The sequence below is a fragment of the Mizuhopecten yessoensis genome, unplaced genomic scaffold, assembly GCF_002113885.1.
Source record: "Mizuhopecten yessoensis strain PY_sf001 unplaced genomic scaffold, ASM211388v2 scaffold10103, whole genome shotgun sequence".
Taxonomy (NCBI): domain Eukaryota; kingdom Metazoa; phylum Mollusca; class Bivalvia; order Pectinida; family Pectinidae; genus Mizuhopecten; species Mizuhopecten yessoensis.
This window is the reverse complement of record NW_018408380.1, coordinates 15,188-33,765: the sequence shown is the minus strand read 5'-3', so window position 1 is coordinate 33,765 and position 18,578 is coordinate 15,188. Positions and strand designations below refer to the sequence as shown.

The 18,578-nt window shown below is 32.7% G+C and overlaps 1 protein-coding gene across 1 annotated transcript; it reads left to right on the top strand.

The window, feature by feature from the left end:
• The first annotated feature begins 3,415 nt into the window (after positions 1-3,415).
• On the top strand, positions 3,416-10,875 carry LOC110459528 (barH-like 1 homeobox protein). The gene is made up of 3 exons (XM_021511834.1): positions 3,416-4,091; positions 7,363-7,582; positions 9,388-10,875. Exons 1-3 carry the CDS (start codon positions 3,668-3,670, stop codon positions 9,629-9,631), a joined length of 888 nt encoding a protein of 295 aa, XP_021367509.1. The 5' UTR covers positions 3,416-3,667; the 3' UTR covers positions 9,632-10,875.
• The last annotated feature ends 7,703 nt before the right edge of the window (positions 10,876-18,578 follow it).

Below are 18,578 nucleotides of genomic sequence, written 5' to 3'. Positions count from 1 at the left end.
TCGATGAGGAATGTTTCGGGTATATATGTGTATGTGTGTATCTTAACTCTGTCGTTAGGACAAATCATCATTTAAATCAGATTTTTTTTCTCAATCAATGTATGATTTATTGATAACTATATATTTACCGTGTACTTTAAACAATATGATAATTATATATATTATTCTTTGCAATATGTAGAAAGTAAATTGTAATATTAAAATTAAAAGAAAAAACACCCATATTCCAGTGCATTTTCCGTTGTTTTTCCAGTGGCCAAACACAAACTTAATTAACTTAAAATCTCAAAACATCTTCCATTAAAAGTAAGAAAAAACATCCCCAAAAGTACAACAATATAGAAACAACAACTGCCAGCTCGACATTCAAAGGCGATTAAAGGAACGGAGGAAACTTCACACAAACGAAAGTGATATCTTTCGCAAACAATATAACAAGAGATTGTAAAGTAAGTTCTCAACGAATTCTTTTATCAACAAAGATTGATATAACAATAAAATAGCTGATATTTCTTTTTAATAAGCCATGTGTTTAATAAGCCATGTGTTTAAAATTCATGCAAGATATCACTACATTGCGCTTATTGAGTTATCAAACTGTAATTGTGTATCGATTTTAAATTGATATCAAATGAATAAAGGCACAAACATCGCATGTTGCTCTTTGTGACATCAACTGAACAGGGAGTAAAAACGCTAGTGAAACAGTTATGCGTTTTGGGTTCTTTCCTTTTTCTTCCTCATTTTTTTCTTCTAACTTTTCATATTACATCCATTTACATTTACATGGATAAACATATTTAGTGTTTTTAAAGTTATCTTCTCACTTCACAGGTCTGGTTTTTATATTTAGTTTGTCTATTTTTTTTTAAATACATCAGAAATATTAGTATAATAATGGGAAGATAATTACAAAGTGTACCAAAGACAATTAATCTAATTTTATCCAACAGGTGTCATTGTTGATTCCTAACTAAGATTCGTCAATCTAGTAGGCTCTATGGATCTGGTGAATATAACGTATTGTATTTATAAATATTGCATCATTACTTGTGAATCGGGATGACTAACAATGATACATAATGAAAATGCGTTTCCCTTTTATTCAGAATTAAGTTTATTTGAAAATAAAATATTTTATTTTTTTCATCTGATTCATTTTACCAATATTTTTTAAAGAAATATTGAGAATCTACATCAATATATGAAATGATATGCAAAAACAATCGCTGACAATGGACTTACTAAAATAACTCTAAAAGAGAAAATAAACATTTTATATTACGCCTTTATAATTGTTCTAAACAAGTTATATTGAATTTAAATTAAAAACAAAATGAATTGATTATCACTGCAGAGCTAATGTGCTGATTCATAATCGACTTGATGAAGTGCACATTGCTTGTCAAAGACAGTATGGATAGTTGACAATGACAACAGACAAAAGCGGTGGATATTTCATTGTAAGTGATGTTTCGTGTTTAAACAATAACAATATTGTGTCTTTTAATTGAGAAAAAAGTAGTTCAGTTTTGACAATTTAGTAATTTAACATAATTAAAACGTTTTCTATTGTTTGTTTTAAGGTATCAGTTTGCTGAAATATATAGAATACTTTTGTGTCCGGTGGGCAAGTCTTGCTGTTATTTGTAATTTGTACAATATTATAAATACAATAAAAGTGACAAAAAAACAAGTAACTTGTTTAGCGAAGACAATTATCTTTACTTTCAAAATACAAACAAAACAATCATTGCTATTTTTGCGGACTTAGTAGGGGGTTAAGTATTTGTGATTGGACAATTATAAGACTAGTCATTATCTAATCTCCTTTAAGTGAGAGTTATTACTATAGCAATTAAAAGTTTAATTTCTTTGTCCAATTATTTCTTTTCAAATAAAATGCTAATCAGCAGAGATGAGTGTCTCCGTAAATAATACTTTGTTTGCTTTTAAAACAAATACATTAGATATGTCAATAGCTTAACAGTTTAAAAGGAAACCAATCAACATACTTTCCCTTTCCTCTTATCTGCAATACAACACTTTAACAATTAAGTACATATTTACTTCACAGTCATCATTTGTTGTTAAATCACAGGGTTTTGTTATTAAAAGAGGTGTCGAGGAAATGGACTGTTTTGTTCAGTGATCTATAGTGTAAACTAATACCTTGATGGTTATGAGTGTGCGCGAGTCACGCTAGGCTTCCAAATAAAAACACCTATGATTCACCAGTCGTTATCAGCTGACAAAAGAATTTAAACAAGAATGTTAAGTAAGGTAAATTAATAAATGCTATTTTTTTTTAAACATGGGGTAAACAGATAGGATACATTTGATTTCTCAATATATATTATTATGATATCCAAACATGACGTATCGATACGAATACAATAAATCAATAAAAGTTTATCTTAATATCTGCATTATTTTTTTTCGCTCGAATCATACTATTTGTTATCAGTATATATTCAGATCTCTGCTGGTTATATCTAAAACATTATGTAAGGAACTATTATAAAGTGCGGTAATGTCATAGAAAATACTCTTTGTACTAGAAGACTGACCTACATACAAATGTATCATAGTGTGCCAGACATATCAAATAAAAGCAACCTCCTCCCCTACACAAAAAATAAAGAAATCATCCTTTAAATTCCACTGTTAATGTAAAATTTTAAAAACAGAAAAGCATTTTAAGATAATTAGCAAATGTCTGACTACTGAGTCACACTGCTTAACAACCAAATCAGTTCATCCATGAAATAAACTTGCCGTCAGCTGTCCTTATGCAAATTACTCGTTACAAAGTAAATAAACATATATCATTATCAACTGCAAATATTAAAAATCTTATATTTAAAGTTGTATCAGGGTATGTTTATGTTGTAAAAAGGCATAGGTGAAGTTCAGTAGATTATATTATATATAACTATATTGATAATATTGTTGAAATGAAGTCAAACATCCTATTATTAAAGTATGAAATATAGTCCACAGACGAAATGAACTTCACAACTACAGAGCTTCACAACTACAGAACTACATAATTTGATGCCTCAATATATTTAATTGACCAGTTATTTGTGATTAAATGAGTGATCATGGCTTATTTCATTACACAGATTGGTCAAATCACACCCTGGTGAACATCACCGCGGCAAATAAGCTACAGACGAAACACGCTTTATGGTGATGAAAGGACTAATTTTCAACCAGATCCCTCCGATCGTCTCACTGTCATTATCTTGTCTGCTTAGCAGTGTATTGATCTGTTTGACGGATCTGTTACCTGCCTCGGAGCTCCTCCCACTTGTTACTGATTGGGCGAGGAGTGACATCGGCAGATACACGCGGATGGTTAAGATTAGAAATACTAAATAGGATTTTCACTACTATTGCCGTACAACAATTTGATAGCAATTTCAAAAATTGTGACGATGCGTATCATTTAAAATGTATTTCACCTGTGAGTTTTTATTCACTGTTGAAATAAGTCTGTGAAGCTATCGTCTTAAACAGTTGTACTAGGGCCTTGTAGCGAGACCAGCACCACTCACGCGAGGCTTCAGCAGTTACATCAGGGCTAATTGTTTCAGATCCACCTGTGTTAGAAGTGAATATTTGAACATTATCGTTTTGCTTAAAAATTAAAGCCGGAATAATGACAAGTGGTGAAGAAAGACTAGATGTTGAGGACTGTGGACCAGATTCAGACTCGGAGAAAACTATGTTGGACAATGAAAGTGTAGAAGACAGATTATCGCCTAGAATACCACCGGCGTCGCCAGGGTCATCGGACTATGATGATAGACTGCCCCTACCGATGGATTTAAAAAAACGGTCAAGTGTGGACAGCACCTCCGCGTTAACTAATAAAGCTAAATCCTCATTTCTCATTACAGACATTTTGTCAAGGAGAAGTGAACAGAAATATTCCAAAGACTATAACAAGCCACATGTTTGTCTAGATGTTATGGGGCATCAGTGTCAGACTTGTATAATAGAACCGTCCAGAAAACGTAGAGACAGTTTCCGAGATACGGATTCCCCATCACACGAAGATTCCGCAGATGAACAAGATGAAGGTTTGTTATCATTTAGTTGATGTAGAACTCTTAGCATTAAATCTATTTTAAACGTTATTGATATAACACCTACGTTATATTGTATTCCTTGCCGCCTGGTTTAGGTTCGATTGGAAAACTTTGTGTATTGTAAATAGTTGCAAGGATATTCTCATATTGTGTCATAGGACTAAAACACAATAAACGATTCACCGTGCTGGTATTTCGTGAACTTAAACATTCAGCGTAATAATTCGGAAAGGTGTGTATCAATCGTACGAGTTTATAGTTACAACTCTGGCGTTTCATTGTTTGATTTATAATACATTCGTATACTGTTAATATGATAATTAAAAATGTAGACAGTTATTCAATATTGTAAAAGAAATAAAAACAGGGATAAAGAAGATATCGAGGAAAGCATTCAGGTCAATGTGGGGATTCGAACTGCGGTATAATACACCGGATAGACGTTATATTGTGTACGATTACGGCATGTTAAAGGACATCTAGTTCACTGCACATGCTACCAAATAAGCTCTTCAAAGTCAGTACACGTTCTCCAACCTATTTACATTTATCAATATTAGTAATATCAATAAGTTCAAACAAGTACATAGTTTTGCTGAAAATAAAAAGCGGCATACTGCAGATGGACCATACGTATAAGAAGATAATTGAATACCATAGAAATCGCATGAAAGGACCACAACATATTCACACACACGCGCACACATTGTGAAGATTGTTCATTTAATCATATTTTACTGACAAAATGTGAACAATTAGCACGTTAGCATGATATTCTATCCATCTATTTAACATTTATAATTCAATATCATTAAGCGTACATAGATATCATATCCCTTTTACACTGACGAAAATGATAACGGTTTATATTGGTTAGATACATGTTAGTATTTGATCTGTATCAAGTCATCAATCATAAAACTTTTGTATGCATAAGTTAAATTGTATATCAGCACATTTATTTTACATTTTCACGTCTACACATTTGAACTCATTCGCCATGTTGACATTGTTACAGATGAATCCTATTAAGATCTATGAAATGATTATGTATAGTGAACTCTAAAACAAACTGATTTCGTGGGGGTATATTACAAACACAGAACAAGAGGAAACATTAGAAAACTAGATGGAGCCAAGACAAACATATGTTTACAAAGTGTTGCTGTTAGTGCCTGTAATGAGGTAATAGACACATCAGGGGTCACTGTAATACGTGTTTATCACCCCTGTGATCATCACCTGGTCACGCTAGGTGCTATACAAACTATAATGTGGGGACTTTAAATTTATGACCTACGATACATTTTTTTTTTTACAATTATACCAAAAAAACTCAAAATCTCTATTACTTAAGTAATATGGTCCTCTTTTGTTTTTCTTGTAAATTCAATAAGTAAAATATTTTAATGAATTCAAACTTTTAATTTCTATTTATTGATATATTTGCAATTGTATGAAAAAGATAAAAAAAAACCATAAAATCTAAATACATTTTTACTATATTTTCTAGTTCGCATTTTAACTATGAATTAATTTGATGATGCTACGATTAATTAATAGGATTCGCAGCGGTCGGGGCGTCATTGCGTTGCATCACACATCATTTAAACACGCGGCATCAATTAAACACTGTCTGTATATATGAAACAATCAATGTAGGCCTAACGTACACATATAATTTAATGTTACAGCATCGCAATGGAAATATAAGTTTGATTGTTATTCAAAGACGGAAACTAAATTCCATTTGCAATAACGACTTAAAAAAGGAATTACATAGTGATAATTAGCCGGTAGTTAAAATACTTTCAAATATAAATTTCTTATATAATGTCTGCTCTAATGTTATTTTACTGTTGTTAGTATTGAATTGTCACGAGATACCGTAATATCTCAATAATTAAAAATAAAACCAATGATAATTCTGACATATAAAATAAATATTATCCCTTTTCCAAAATCTTTCTACATATTCATTCTACTCCTATATAAACTGACAGGTTTGTTGTCTTTATTAATGGAATGGTACAGGTGCCGGTATCCCTTTTGCACCTGGTGACATCCCACCTGTTTCAGTAATGCAATAACGGCTCATAGCGTTTTACGTGATTTGAGAACAGGGCTGTTTTCGAGATATAATACATTAATAAGGAATTGCGCTAAAGCAGCCGGTTTATTGCCTGCCAAGTGGTAATTGGTTAAATAAATAAAACATCCTTCCAGCTAAGGTTGGGGAGTCTTAACATACAGGTAGTAGTATAGTGCTCTGGTACCGGGACCAGGCCTGGCGGCATAGGTTAGCTTGTGTTTATCGCGAATGTAAAATGAAATTGTATCTGAATTGCTGCATTGATATGTCTGAATTGCCAATAATCTATCATTTAAGGACAGTTATCCCGGCAATATTTTGTTTGATAACACGATATATCTGCGTCTGCAGTAATATGTAGCTGTGTTCTCACACATAACGCGCGAATTAGCACGCTATGAAATAATTGTAATCTTATGGATTATTGTTGTGAATTCTTATATAAATCATAATATAATATGATATGTACTTTTTTTAAAGCGGTCTTGATTATATATATGAATACATAAAGACAGACAGATAAATATACTACTCTCACTGAATAACACTTTTTTGGAGTCCTTTTTAACAATGCAATTTCTTTGTCTCACTATGCTATTGTCACAAAAGACAAAACGCTGCAATATGTTTACGGTAAAAAAATGGCTTGTAGCCTGGAGGTGACACAGGTCTTTCTGTACCACAGATGCTCTACCTGAGACAAGGGGTCAGACACCGTTCTCAAAGACAGTTATGAGTGCACAATCTGATAATACATTTTAACGTTAACGCCTCATTACACGAGGCCATCCGCATGTTTTGCCCTGCGTAAAGTGGACATCTGTCAAAAACGCTGTTCATAACAATTCTATAATAATCAAATTTATTCATTTAACATGACATTATTGGGTTAGTTAAATGATGCTTGATATGAATGGTATTTAACAACCATTGTTTGATTAACAACAAAACTAAATAGTTTATACCAGTTCAGATATTATAATTTTATAAACGTGATTCCAGAATTTCCAGTATATCCTTAAAACAAATAAGCATATTTATTCATTTTTTTTTCATTATTTATATTATTTATATTTTATATTTTATAAGAGTTTATTTGTCATCATTTGTACTTTTATTTCAAAAGACAAAAGTCACTTTCTCTTATCATCTGACTTTTTCTTTTCCCAGAATCCTCAGACAAGAATCAGTGCTCCTCAGACGGCTCATCATTATGCTCAAAACACAAGAAGCCCAGAAAGGCTAGAACCGCGTTCACAGACCATCAGCTAAACTGTCTAGAGAAAAGCTTCGAAAGACATAAATATCTCAGTGTACAGGACAGAATGGAATTGGCATCTAAACTCAACCTGACGGATACCCAGGTGAAAACCTGGTACCAGAACAGAAGGTAAATTATAGCACGGATTGAACAGTGATAGAATTATATCTAGATCTCGGTTAAATATCGTCAATGCCCATCGTAATGTATTTTTTAAAACATCTGGAAATAGTAACAATGAAAATTAACTTTTTTCCCCGACAATAATTCATTTTGCACCATGCCGGCAAACACATTCGTAGCAAGTAATATATTTTTGACACTTTACGGAAACAAAAACATGTATACCTATCTGTGGTTAATAGATTATAATGCGGTCATTTTAAACAGTATACTACAGTCAACAGCAAATCTGTGATAATGTTTCTTTGCATAATGTCGCTAACCTTACCGAGCTTTAACGGTACTATATCAATACTATTCTTTATATTTCGATGTTAAGACTAGCTAAATAATATATTAGAAGAATAATTGATTAAACTATTTAACAAGTCAACAATAGAAAGTGGACTGCACAAAAAATAAACCAATCAAACAAAACATCAAAATTAACGTGCCTGATTTTATATTTATATTTAAAATTGTGATATGTAATTGCATAATTTTTGGCAAGATACTTTTATTAAAAAAACAAAAAATTAAAAACATGTTTTTTATAAGTGTTTCATCATATTCAATATTGGCTCAAATTAATAAAACCTTTTATATAAAGCCATGCCTACATGTTTCTTACTACAATCCCAAACTGATACTATAACTAATAAGATATTTTAACATAACTATGAAAGTCACAAGCGATGAATGTACCTATCAGACTAGTAGTGAAATTAATGTATTGTATTTTTATCAGACCTCTTCTTCGCAAAAATAACAAATGCAGGCTCCATATTCTAATAAATTTCTTCTAAAATATCCGAGCATTTTGATGCCAACAAGAACAACATTAAACTTGGAGTTAATACTACAGAGATGAAGCCGTTTTGTCTGTGAACAAAGACAATGTAGCTGATGTAGACAGCCAGACACATTGCTCGGCTAATATAAGTTATGACAGTTAGCGCGAGACTCACTGTAACGTCTTCTGTTGGCCAATCGGAAAAGATTTTAATGCGCCCGGAAAGTTATTACAACTGAACAAGCAAGTGTCTCTGCTTGAGTGAGTTAGTTACGGAAGCTCAATAATTGCTCCGACAACTCTTAATTAGCAATAACTGAACATTGTATTTACGCGTTGTTGTCCCCGGAAGAGCAATGAAAAATGCTTTAATAGTATAAATCAGGAGTCGGCTTTCTTAAGTGACAAAATCCACCAATTGTGCCAAAATTTTATATTGATAGCGCTAAGGTTCCGGGAAATATTTTTCAGTAAATTGTTACTTTGTTTTTCTGCTCTCTGCGCCCTGTTGCGTTTAAGAAAAGAAATCCACTATGTTAAAATATCCTGGATCGTTATAGGAACATAATCGAAAATTGTGAATCAAAATAATCTGAAACACTATAATATGTATAGACTTAATAAAAAGACTTTGAAGTATTGCCGTTGTTATATTAATGCATGATAACATATGCCTGCGCTATCTTAAACTTGTGAGATATGAGATAATTTATTCATATATACTTTTTATAAGCACGATTGTTTTGGAGAGTTTCTAAACGTGCCGTTTAATCGCTTCATTTGTCGGAAGTACATCCACCAATCCTATGTGTCTACCAGCTGATATTCTCACGCTAAATAATAAGCAATGTATGAAAAATTAAAACAGATATTCTTAAACAAATCAGAAAGCATATGCTTGTACAAATATGTTGGTATATACATTTAGAAGCCATAAATTACACCATCTCTTATAGTTCTTTTTAACTATATTTTTTAGAACAAAGTGGAAAAGACAGACATCGGTTGGTTTGGAACTTCTAGCAGAGGCCGGAAATTACAACGCTTTCCAAAGACTCATGCACTCCAGCAATTACTGGTCCCCCTATCACCAGCAGGCCGCGCGAATGATATCGACACTGGATTCCTATTATTACCGGTCCGGAAGTTCCGCAGCACTATCTTCTCAGCGTCCAATGATGCCTCGGATGTACATTCCTGGAATGAGTTCTTTGCCGTCATGACCTAAACGTGATATCCATTCGCGTTAATGACAAGACAGACAGTATTCATTTATTCTAACAATTGCAACAGGTACATTGTCCTTGGTTTCAGGCAATCTTAATCCTTTTATTGTATTTTGGATATTAATTCATTGTTATAACTGTGTTCTTGGACATTCTTGTTTAAACGTATGGTATGCAGTGGTAAAGTTCAGAGGTCATTTGTCCGTATTAGTCTGTTGTAATAATCGACAGACATATCCCGTTTCACAGACAGGAAATTTCTGAATCAAATGTTAATCAAATTTGATTTATTCAAAATTATCAGTTTTGTTGTTTTGCTATTTCTTTTACGAATAGATACAATTATTTGAATATAAGTGCTGGAAGAAAAGATATGATTTCCTGGTCAAATATGAAATATTCGAAATTACACCGTCCAGTGTGACAACCGGTGTTAGACCTGCAAATCCAGCCACCGTATTGTAATGCTACACACTAGGTATTTCTGATGGTAACATTTGGAAATAGGGATCAATAAAAAACACTTTCAAAGCACAAAATTGTGCTGAAAGAACATTTTTATTTAGTTCAGGGGCACTATGTCCGAGATAAAAACAACAACTAGGGTAGGCTCAACCAAGTTTAGACGATGTAAAAGATAGCACAGGGTATTGTATATTTATTCGAATTGATAATGATAAAATGCGCAACTATATATAATCTGAACTTTTTATTTTATAGCTTTTGATACTTCAATACACTCCAACTGTTACTTGCAACATTTTCAAATTTTGCAATGCAAGTCATTATACAATATTTGTATATAATTGATATCAATGTATCTTCTGAAGCGAGGAAACCTACAAGTCGTATATCTTATTTCAGCAAAATATTTACTTTAAAATTAAATGCAACTGCGATTTGACATTTGATCTACCATTAATATTGCATTGAAATTAATATGAAATATTATTATTTCATTAAGAGGATAATCCTTTCATGATATAAATGCATGTATGTAATGTATATCTGGCATTGTTTCAGGTTTTTGTCTTGAATATGCATGCAAAATAATCAATATACCCTATTCAGCAATAAATGGGATTATTTATACATTTTTGTATTATTGCTCAAATACGGTAAAATGAATGGGAGTTAGTACTGGGTACCTGGAACCTTTTAGAGTGTTTTTATCATTGTCTACGCGGTCTTTTATTTAGTGACTGTGAACTGCATACAATGTTGTTACAACAATTTGTAAATAAAACTCTTAATTTATTCTTATTCGTTTTGTTATTACCTGATCTAACTCGTTCCAGTTGATAGCCTAATTCAAGACTGTATTAAGAAAAAATATAACAACTTTTGAGTGACCTTATCATAATTAATGTACCCTTGAAAGCATTTTGAAACTTCGATAATAATTAAATACCTGGAGCAGGTGATAATTTTGATTCCTTCTTTTCTGAAAGCATGGCTATGTAACTAATATCCTCCTGTAAGTAGGACGTTAACTATATCCTACTGTAAGTAGGACGTTAACTATATCCTACTGTAAGTAGGACGTTAACTATATCCTACTGTAAGTAGGACGTTAACTATATCCTACTGAGAGTTTTAAACATTTCACTTGTAGATACAATCCTCTAACATCCATTAGAAATATGACAAAATCTTTCGCAAAGCCGGCAATTCTTGAAATATTTACGTATTTCCATTTGGCTATTTAACATAAAATTGTTTCTGCTTTTCAATTGGAAAACCGTTGTTGATTTTATAATGTAAAAAATAATATCTGATAATTTCTATTTAAACTGATATTGGGGAAGGCACACAAGTATATCGTCACAAGGAATCAACAAATGACCTAGCGTCACGAAAATGGGAAAATTCCGATGACGTGGAAAATGGCGACGTGATGACGTTAAAGAAAATATGTTATAATGTATCAACCATTTAAGTCACAAGGATGGATTTTTTTTCTTTGCAAACAAAATTATAGACGGCGCATACTAAATATCACCAGGGTATACAGTGTAGTAAATATCACCAGGGTATACAGTGTAGTAAATATCACCAGGGTATACAGTGTAGTAAATATCACCAGGGTATACAGTGTACTAAATATCACCAGGGTATACAGTGTACTAAATATCACCAGGGTATACAGTGTACTAAATATCTCCCCAGCCAATGTAGTTTTTCGCTCAAAAAGCTCAGAGGAAATGTTGAAAACGAAAGTCTGTTAGTGGGATAAACAAATCGTTCGTGCCTTAGAGTGTAAGATTGAGAAATATTAGCAAACACATATCAATTATATCGTAATTATGACACAGTTGTACAATATTAATCTTCAATTTTTCAAACAAAATTCAAGATTTCAAAACACGAATAAATTAGTCAAAGTATTTTTAGTTATTGAAAGCAAATTTGTTTCATAACAACCAAGCAGTATAAGAATGAATGAATGACTACCTCTTACAGCTAAAGTGCATAATTTATATATAATTAATATATATAATTGCAAAGAATGGCAGCTTTAGAGTAGTTTATTTCGCAATGTGTATTTATTGGTGTAGCTATATACATCATGGCTATGTTATGGTTGCTATAGTGAAAAGGGAAGATGCCTATCAAACCCTATATACATGTAACGTTATCAAACCCTATATAACGTTATCAAACCCCATATAACGTTATCAAACCCTATATAACGTTATCAAACCCTATATAACGTTATCAAACCCTATATAACGTTATCAAACCCTATATAACGTTATCAACCCCCATATAACATTATCAAACCCTATATAACGTTATCAAACCCTATATAACGTTATCAAACCCCATATAACGTTATCAAACCCTATATAACGTTATCAAACCCTATATAACGTTATCAAACCCCATATAACGTTATCAAACCCTATATAACGTTATCAAACCCTATATAACGTTATCAAACCCCATATAACGTTATCAAACCCTATATAACGTTATCAAACCCTATATAACGTTATCAAACCCCATATAACGTTATCAAACCCTATATAACGTTATCAAACCCTATATAACGTTATCAAACCCCATATAACGTTATCAAACCCTATATAACGTTATCAAACCCTATATAACGTTATCAAACCCCATATAACGTTATCAAACCCTATATAACGTTATCAAACCCTATATAACGTTATCAAACCATATATAACGTTATCAAACCCCATATAACGTTATCAAACCCTATATAACGTTATCAATCACCACATTTAGCTGCAACAGATCATTTATACTTTAACTAGAATTTTCATGAAAACCTTGCCAAAACGGTTTCAGCGGCAATTAATGTTGAGACCAACTGCGGGAACAGATATTCTGCCGAATAGAATAGGAACTGAATTTTAATTTCTCGATTAACCCGTTCCCTATAAGGATACGTGGATGCGTACATGCATGCGTGTACCCTCAATCTTCTAAGCTCATTCATCCATTACCAGTTGAACTTCGTTTCTTTACGCTTATAACAATGGGGTGTTTTTCACAGAGCGTTGCTAGTGCGTTGTATTTTAGAGCTAAAAGAACATGTATGCTAAGATTTAATTGTTCAATAAATATATTAATTCCTTTATAAAAAGCGACGATACATCATCAACATTGTTGAGATATTTACATACATTGTAATTGTCCAATTTCATAATGTTGCTTTGTAATGCGTTTGGAAATTTAGAAAGGTTGCTGTTATCAATTAAGCATACAAAGTTATTAATCGTTACAATGTGTATGATCTCTATAAAATTGGTTATTAATTTTTATACGATCATATTTAAACAAAATGTTAGCCATATAATCAGTTAATATATACCTACATGTGTAAGGTACACATATTGTGTTAAATTGTTCGGCGTCGCCCAAGTGAACATTAATTGATTTGAGTATGTTGACACCTTGTCGGTTAACTGTAGGAGTCGTACGTTCTGGTTAACTGCTATCTGAGTATATAATGTTGTCCCCTTGTCGGTTAACGATGGGAGTCGTACGTTCTGGTTAAATGCTATCTGAGTATATAATGTTGTCCCCTTGTCGGTTAACTGTAGGAGTCGTACGTTCTGGTTAACTGCTATCTACGTATATAATATTGACACCTTGTCGGTTAACTGTATGAGTCGTACGTTCTGGTTGACTGCTATCTGTATGCTCATTATCTGTCTGGTTTTTACGCGATATTTTATATATGATATATTTGACCCTGTAACAAATGTGAAATATTTCACTTAAAACCCAATTACAGTGAAATCTACAGAACGACAAACAAGTTCTAAAAATAAACAACACTGCGTGAAAACAGTACCGTCGAGGAATCATTTATAGTGATCATAGCGCTTGTTGTGATACGATTTCAAATTCTGTCATTACAAACCAGTAGTTAATAATGAATGCGATCTGGTATCTGATAACGTATCAAGTCGGGTATACCTTGTACATGCCATTAATCTGATGCCGTCACTGATGTTAGTGATAGTATATAACAAAGATTGTTAGAAATGATATAACTATTTAACAGCAGCGAGAGTTGCAGACTGTCTGTCAAATCAGTAACAGTTGCTTTGTTTGCGGACCAGTTACTACAGTAACCCAGTGATATTCATTGTCGCTAAATACATCTATGCAATAGCGAATATTTTTGACTTAAAAGACGGCACCATTAGTCAGTTATTAATTTCTTCTTTTTTACAATTTTCATGAATCGTATATAATGCAACATTATTTGTACGTTTACCATGTCTATGTAACTATCTCTACGACTCTCAGTATACCAGAGATCTGTACATACCATCTCTAAACCTAACCCTAACCCCTATCCCTACATTTTCCAATGAAAAATAATATGTTTACTCACTATTTTCAAATATCACTAGTCTACACATTCACAATTTCTAAAAGAATATTAATCTGCATTTCAACCATTTCAAGAATAACATAAGTCGGTTTTCCCTTTATTTTCAGTATAATATAACTACGTTTACCCTCCATTTCCAGTAAAAGTATAATCACCCATCTTTTCCAGTATAATGTTAGTCTGTCACCAAACATTTCTACAATAATATTAGTTTCTTAACCCACCATTTCCAGTAAAAGTCTGTTAACCAACTCTTTCCAGTATGAGTCTGTTGACCCAACATTTGCAGTAAAAGTCTGTTTACTCACCCTTTCCAGTATAATATTAGTCTGTCACCCAATATTTCCAATATGTTATAAGACCGAGAATAGAGTATCAAAAACCTATTTAGCTACCGTGTAGAATAAAACATCATTTATATTTACTTGCGGTGTACAATGTGACATAGATGAATTTAATATAATGTCGAAATTGATATTAAAATATGTGATGTGATTTGGGTATGTTTTATCTACATTTACAAAGCAAAACAGGCAACGTATGTGCGAGACTTTCAATAAAACAATAAGCTTTTGATCTGATGTTAAATATTTGAAACACCTAACAAAACAATATAATACTGGATAATCTGACAGGAGTCTCATCACTTGAGGCCAGATCACAGAATACAATACATCCAACAAACAAAGATGTAAGTGTTTAATTACATATCACTGTCATGCATGCTATCGATGTGGCAGTTACACACAGCAGACATTTGGAAAGTTTGAGTTTAGATATTCCAATCAATATTTTTGTTAGATTCTTACTATAAATCTTATATTTAGATGGTTTTTATTTGGTAGGTATACAGAAATAGTATTTTAGTTGTCAGAAACAACGCAGCAGATACACTTATATTAATTGGAGATAAACTGTTGATGTACAAATTAGCTCTAAAGTGACTCATAAAATGTACTCTGATTGTGGTAAAATTAATCGGATGGATTCCAACCAGGAATTTTCCTATCATCAAATTGAATAAAATTGTTTATGTATAGCCAATATAAAATTGCTCCATATCAAATATTTACGAATGAATAACAACAAAAGCCATAAAAATCTATTTCGATCGTAACATATTTCTACGTTAGTCATCGAATCGCTACATTTCAATCTTAAACTAACGTGGGGAAGATGTTGATCGTAAAATCACATGATTTAGGTTTCTATATGTCTTATGTTTTGATTTAATCGGTGGAAAATTGTCGTTTTAAATAATCTATTCAATCAGTAATATATATGATAGAGGATGAGAGGGTGATCGACGAAAGGCGTTGTGCTACCATGTCGAGGCCAATCTTGTATGTTCTAGGAAACACGTGCGTGTATGGATATTGCCGAGCCATTAGTGTTCGTTGAATCGGCGTTTAAATTTCTGAACAGTGTCATCCATCAAAGTTAAATGTCGAGGCTTTTTCTTGATTTCGTCTCGGACCCTCGGACCATGAAATGTATCTTTTGCTGATTATCTCGTGTCAAAAGGCAATTAAATAAAGTCTTTCTCTAATTGATGAGGCGATTTGGCACGAGAAGACGTTCTAGAATTTAACGGCTTCAGGGGCTACTTGATTCATGCCATCCTACTGTTCCGGCTTCTATTTGTTGGTAAATATGATCCAATGATTTGCAAGAAATTTCCTTGCTACACTGAAATTTGAGAAAGCATTCAATGCGGTAATCCGTCAGCGAAAATGTTGTTTAATGGACTGTAGCCAGCTCTCTCTCACTTATGCTTATACTGCTGATAGCTACCGGAAGTTGTTTGCATATGGTTGCATGATGCTATCGTAACCATGAAAACAAGTCCTTGTGTTGTAGTTTTTGCCCGAGCAGAAATAGATTTTTCTTATCATTACACGCAAAATGAAAATATTTGAAATTAGTGTACTGCCTCTCGTCAATCCACAATTGATGTTATTGTTAGGTCAAATACCAACAAAAGGAGAACACGGTATCGAGCTGGAGAACTCATTCATGCTCGTAGCTTTATACATGTACCATATAGATTAGATTGAATATAAGGCAGTTTATTGATGGTATTAGAATCATCGCCGGTAGTTTGAAATTATTTTTTAGATGATTCATGGTTTATTTAGTCTCAGTGACTGACGTGACGTATGCTTTTCCGATAATTTGACCTTACTGCCTGTATGCGTTATTGCCTATTATTTATAAATGTAAAAGAAATATAACGTGCTTATTTATTATACATTTCCGTTTTATTATTTGTTTTTTTAACAGATTTACCATTTCAATATATGGTAAACTCTAAGACACATGTTACTATTAATGCATCCGAACTTTTTGATCTGAATGCTGGCATGACCTACCGCACCTTCTTTTAACAAGACTAATAACGGATGATAGGATTGGTCATTTAACTCTTAACTAATAAATACATGTCTTATATTCAATGGCTTGCTTAGACTAAAAGCGAAAGATTCTGTATATAGTTTTTAGACATTTGTTTAAAAGTTAAGAAAGATCCTGTCTATAGCTTTTAGACATTCTTCACTAGATTAGACTGAAAACGAAAGCTCCTGATTATAGTTATTAGACTTTTGTTTACTAGATTAGACTGAAACCGAGATATATTATCTATAGATTTAGACGTATGTTCACTAGATAAGACTGAAAACACCATATTATGTCACTAAATTTTCAAGATGTGTGTTTACTAGTGAAGAATAGATGCTTTTACAGTATATATCGGTGTTAGTCAACTCTAGTGTACAAATAACTAAAAGCTAGTACCCGGAGCCTTCGCTTTACTAGTAACGCATTACCTGGCAAGACACTGTCTACAAGAATCATGATTTATTAACAATAACCTGGCTTATGGTTATCACACTGTTCTACTTCAGTGGTAACAGATTTACTTGCTGCATTGTTTTAAACGTGTTCGTCGAATGTATTTGTGTGTCTGTTTGCTTATGTCATTAGCTACCCACACATTACAATTTTGTGAAAGCACGAATTGACTTCCTATATGTCATGTCTTCTAATGGGAAACAACGAGGGTCAATGTTTTATTTAAAGCACTAGTTTGAGCGAAAACAACACGTGCATTACTTTGAGTGTCAAAGACATTTTCTCGTTTGAGGAGGTCGTTAGCCTGGTAAAAATCGGCAAACAAACCAGGCTGTTTCTTTAATTGCCTTTTGTTTTATCGGCTAAATACCAATAGCAAAGTTTACATATACCCCTGGGTGTTAATACTCTGCTAGTATATTCCAGATTAATTCTTGCAATGAATGACTATCACGCTGGGTGATAAGATTTTCATTAATGTGTATTTTATGGTAGCATCCAGTTCCGTGTTGCTATGTGATTGGGCATTAAAGATGTACTGCATTTACCTGAAGATGCCGACTTATTTATCCTCGTTAGCTTAGTTCCGCACAAAATGGGAACGCACTTATAGTCAGCAAGGAGAATATCTTTGATCACCACATGCAAATTTAATGTAGGACAAGTCCAAAAAGGCGAGACTTCATCACATCCCTGAACGTACTTAGAAAGAACAACGCCATTGGTTACACTAAGGTACACTCCTTACAGATACTGCTCATACCAATCGATGAGGTTCATGTAGGTAGGTTTCACTTAAATTCCTCACATTATTCTTGTAAACTCACACAAATATGCAAAATGAATCAATAAAAAATGTCCGTCAATAGATTACTTATGTACCTAAAAAGGTTAAGTTATAAACACATGCTAACCAGGAGAGAAATCATGCGTGGGATAATGGAGAAGTGATGTATTAATATATTACAATATATTTTACTTAGTCACCGGTAATCTTTTGTATGAAAATCTATTTATATTTATTTTGTATTTGACTTTTTCAAAACATTGTCAAAATACTTGCAGACATTAACAGAAAAAGAATGTTCAGAATGAGTACAACTCTATAGAGGTGGCAAACCTTCTTGAACTGTATTGGCTCTAATCATGATGCTTTATCAAATACAAATGATAGAGGATGCACATTTCCTCTGTCTTAGTCCATTGATGAGT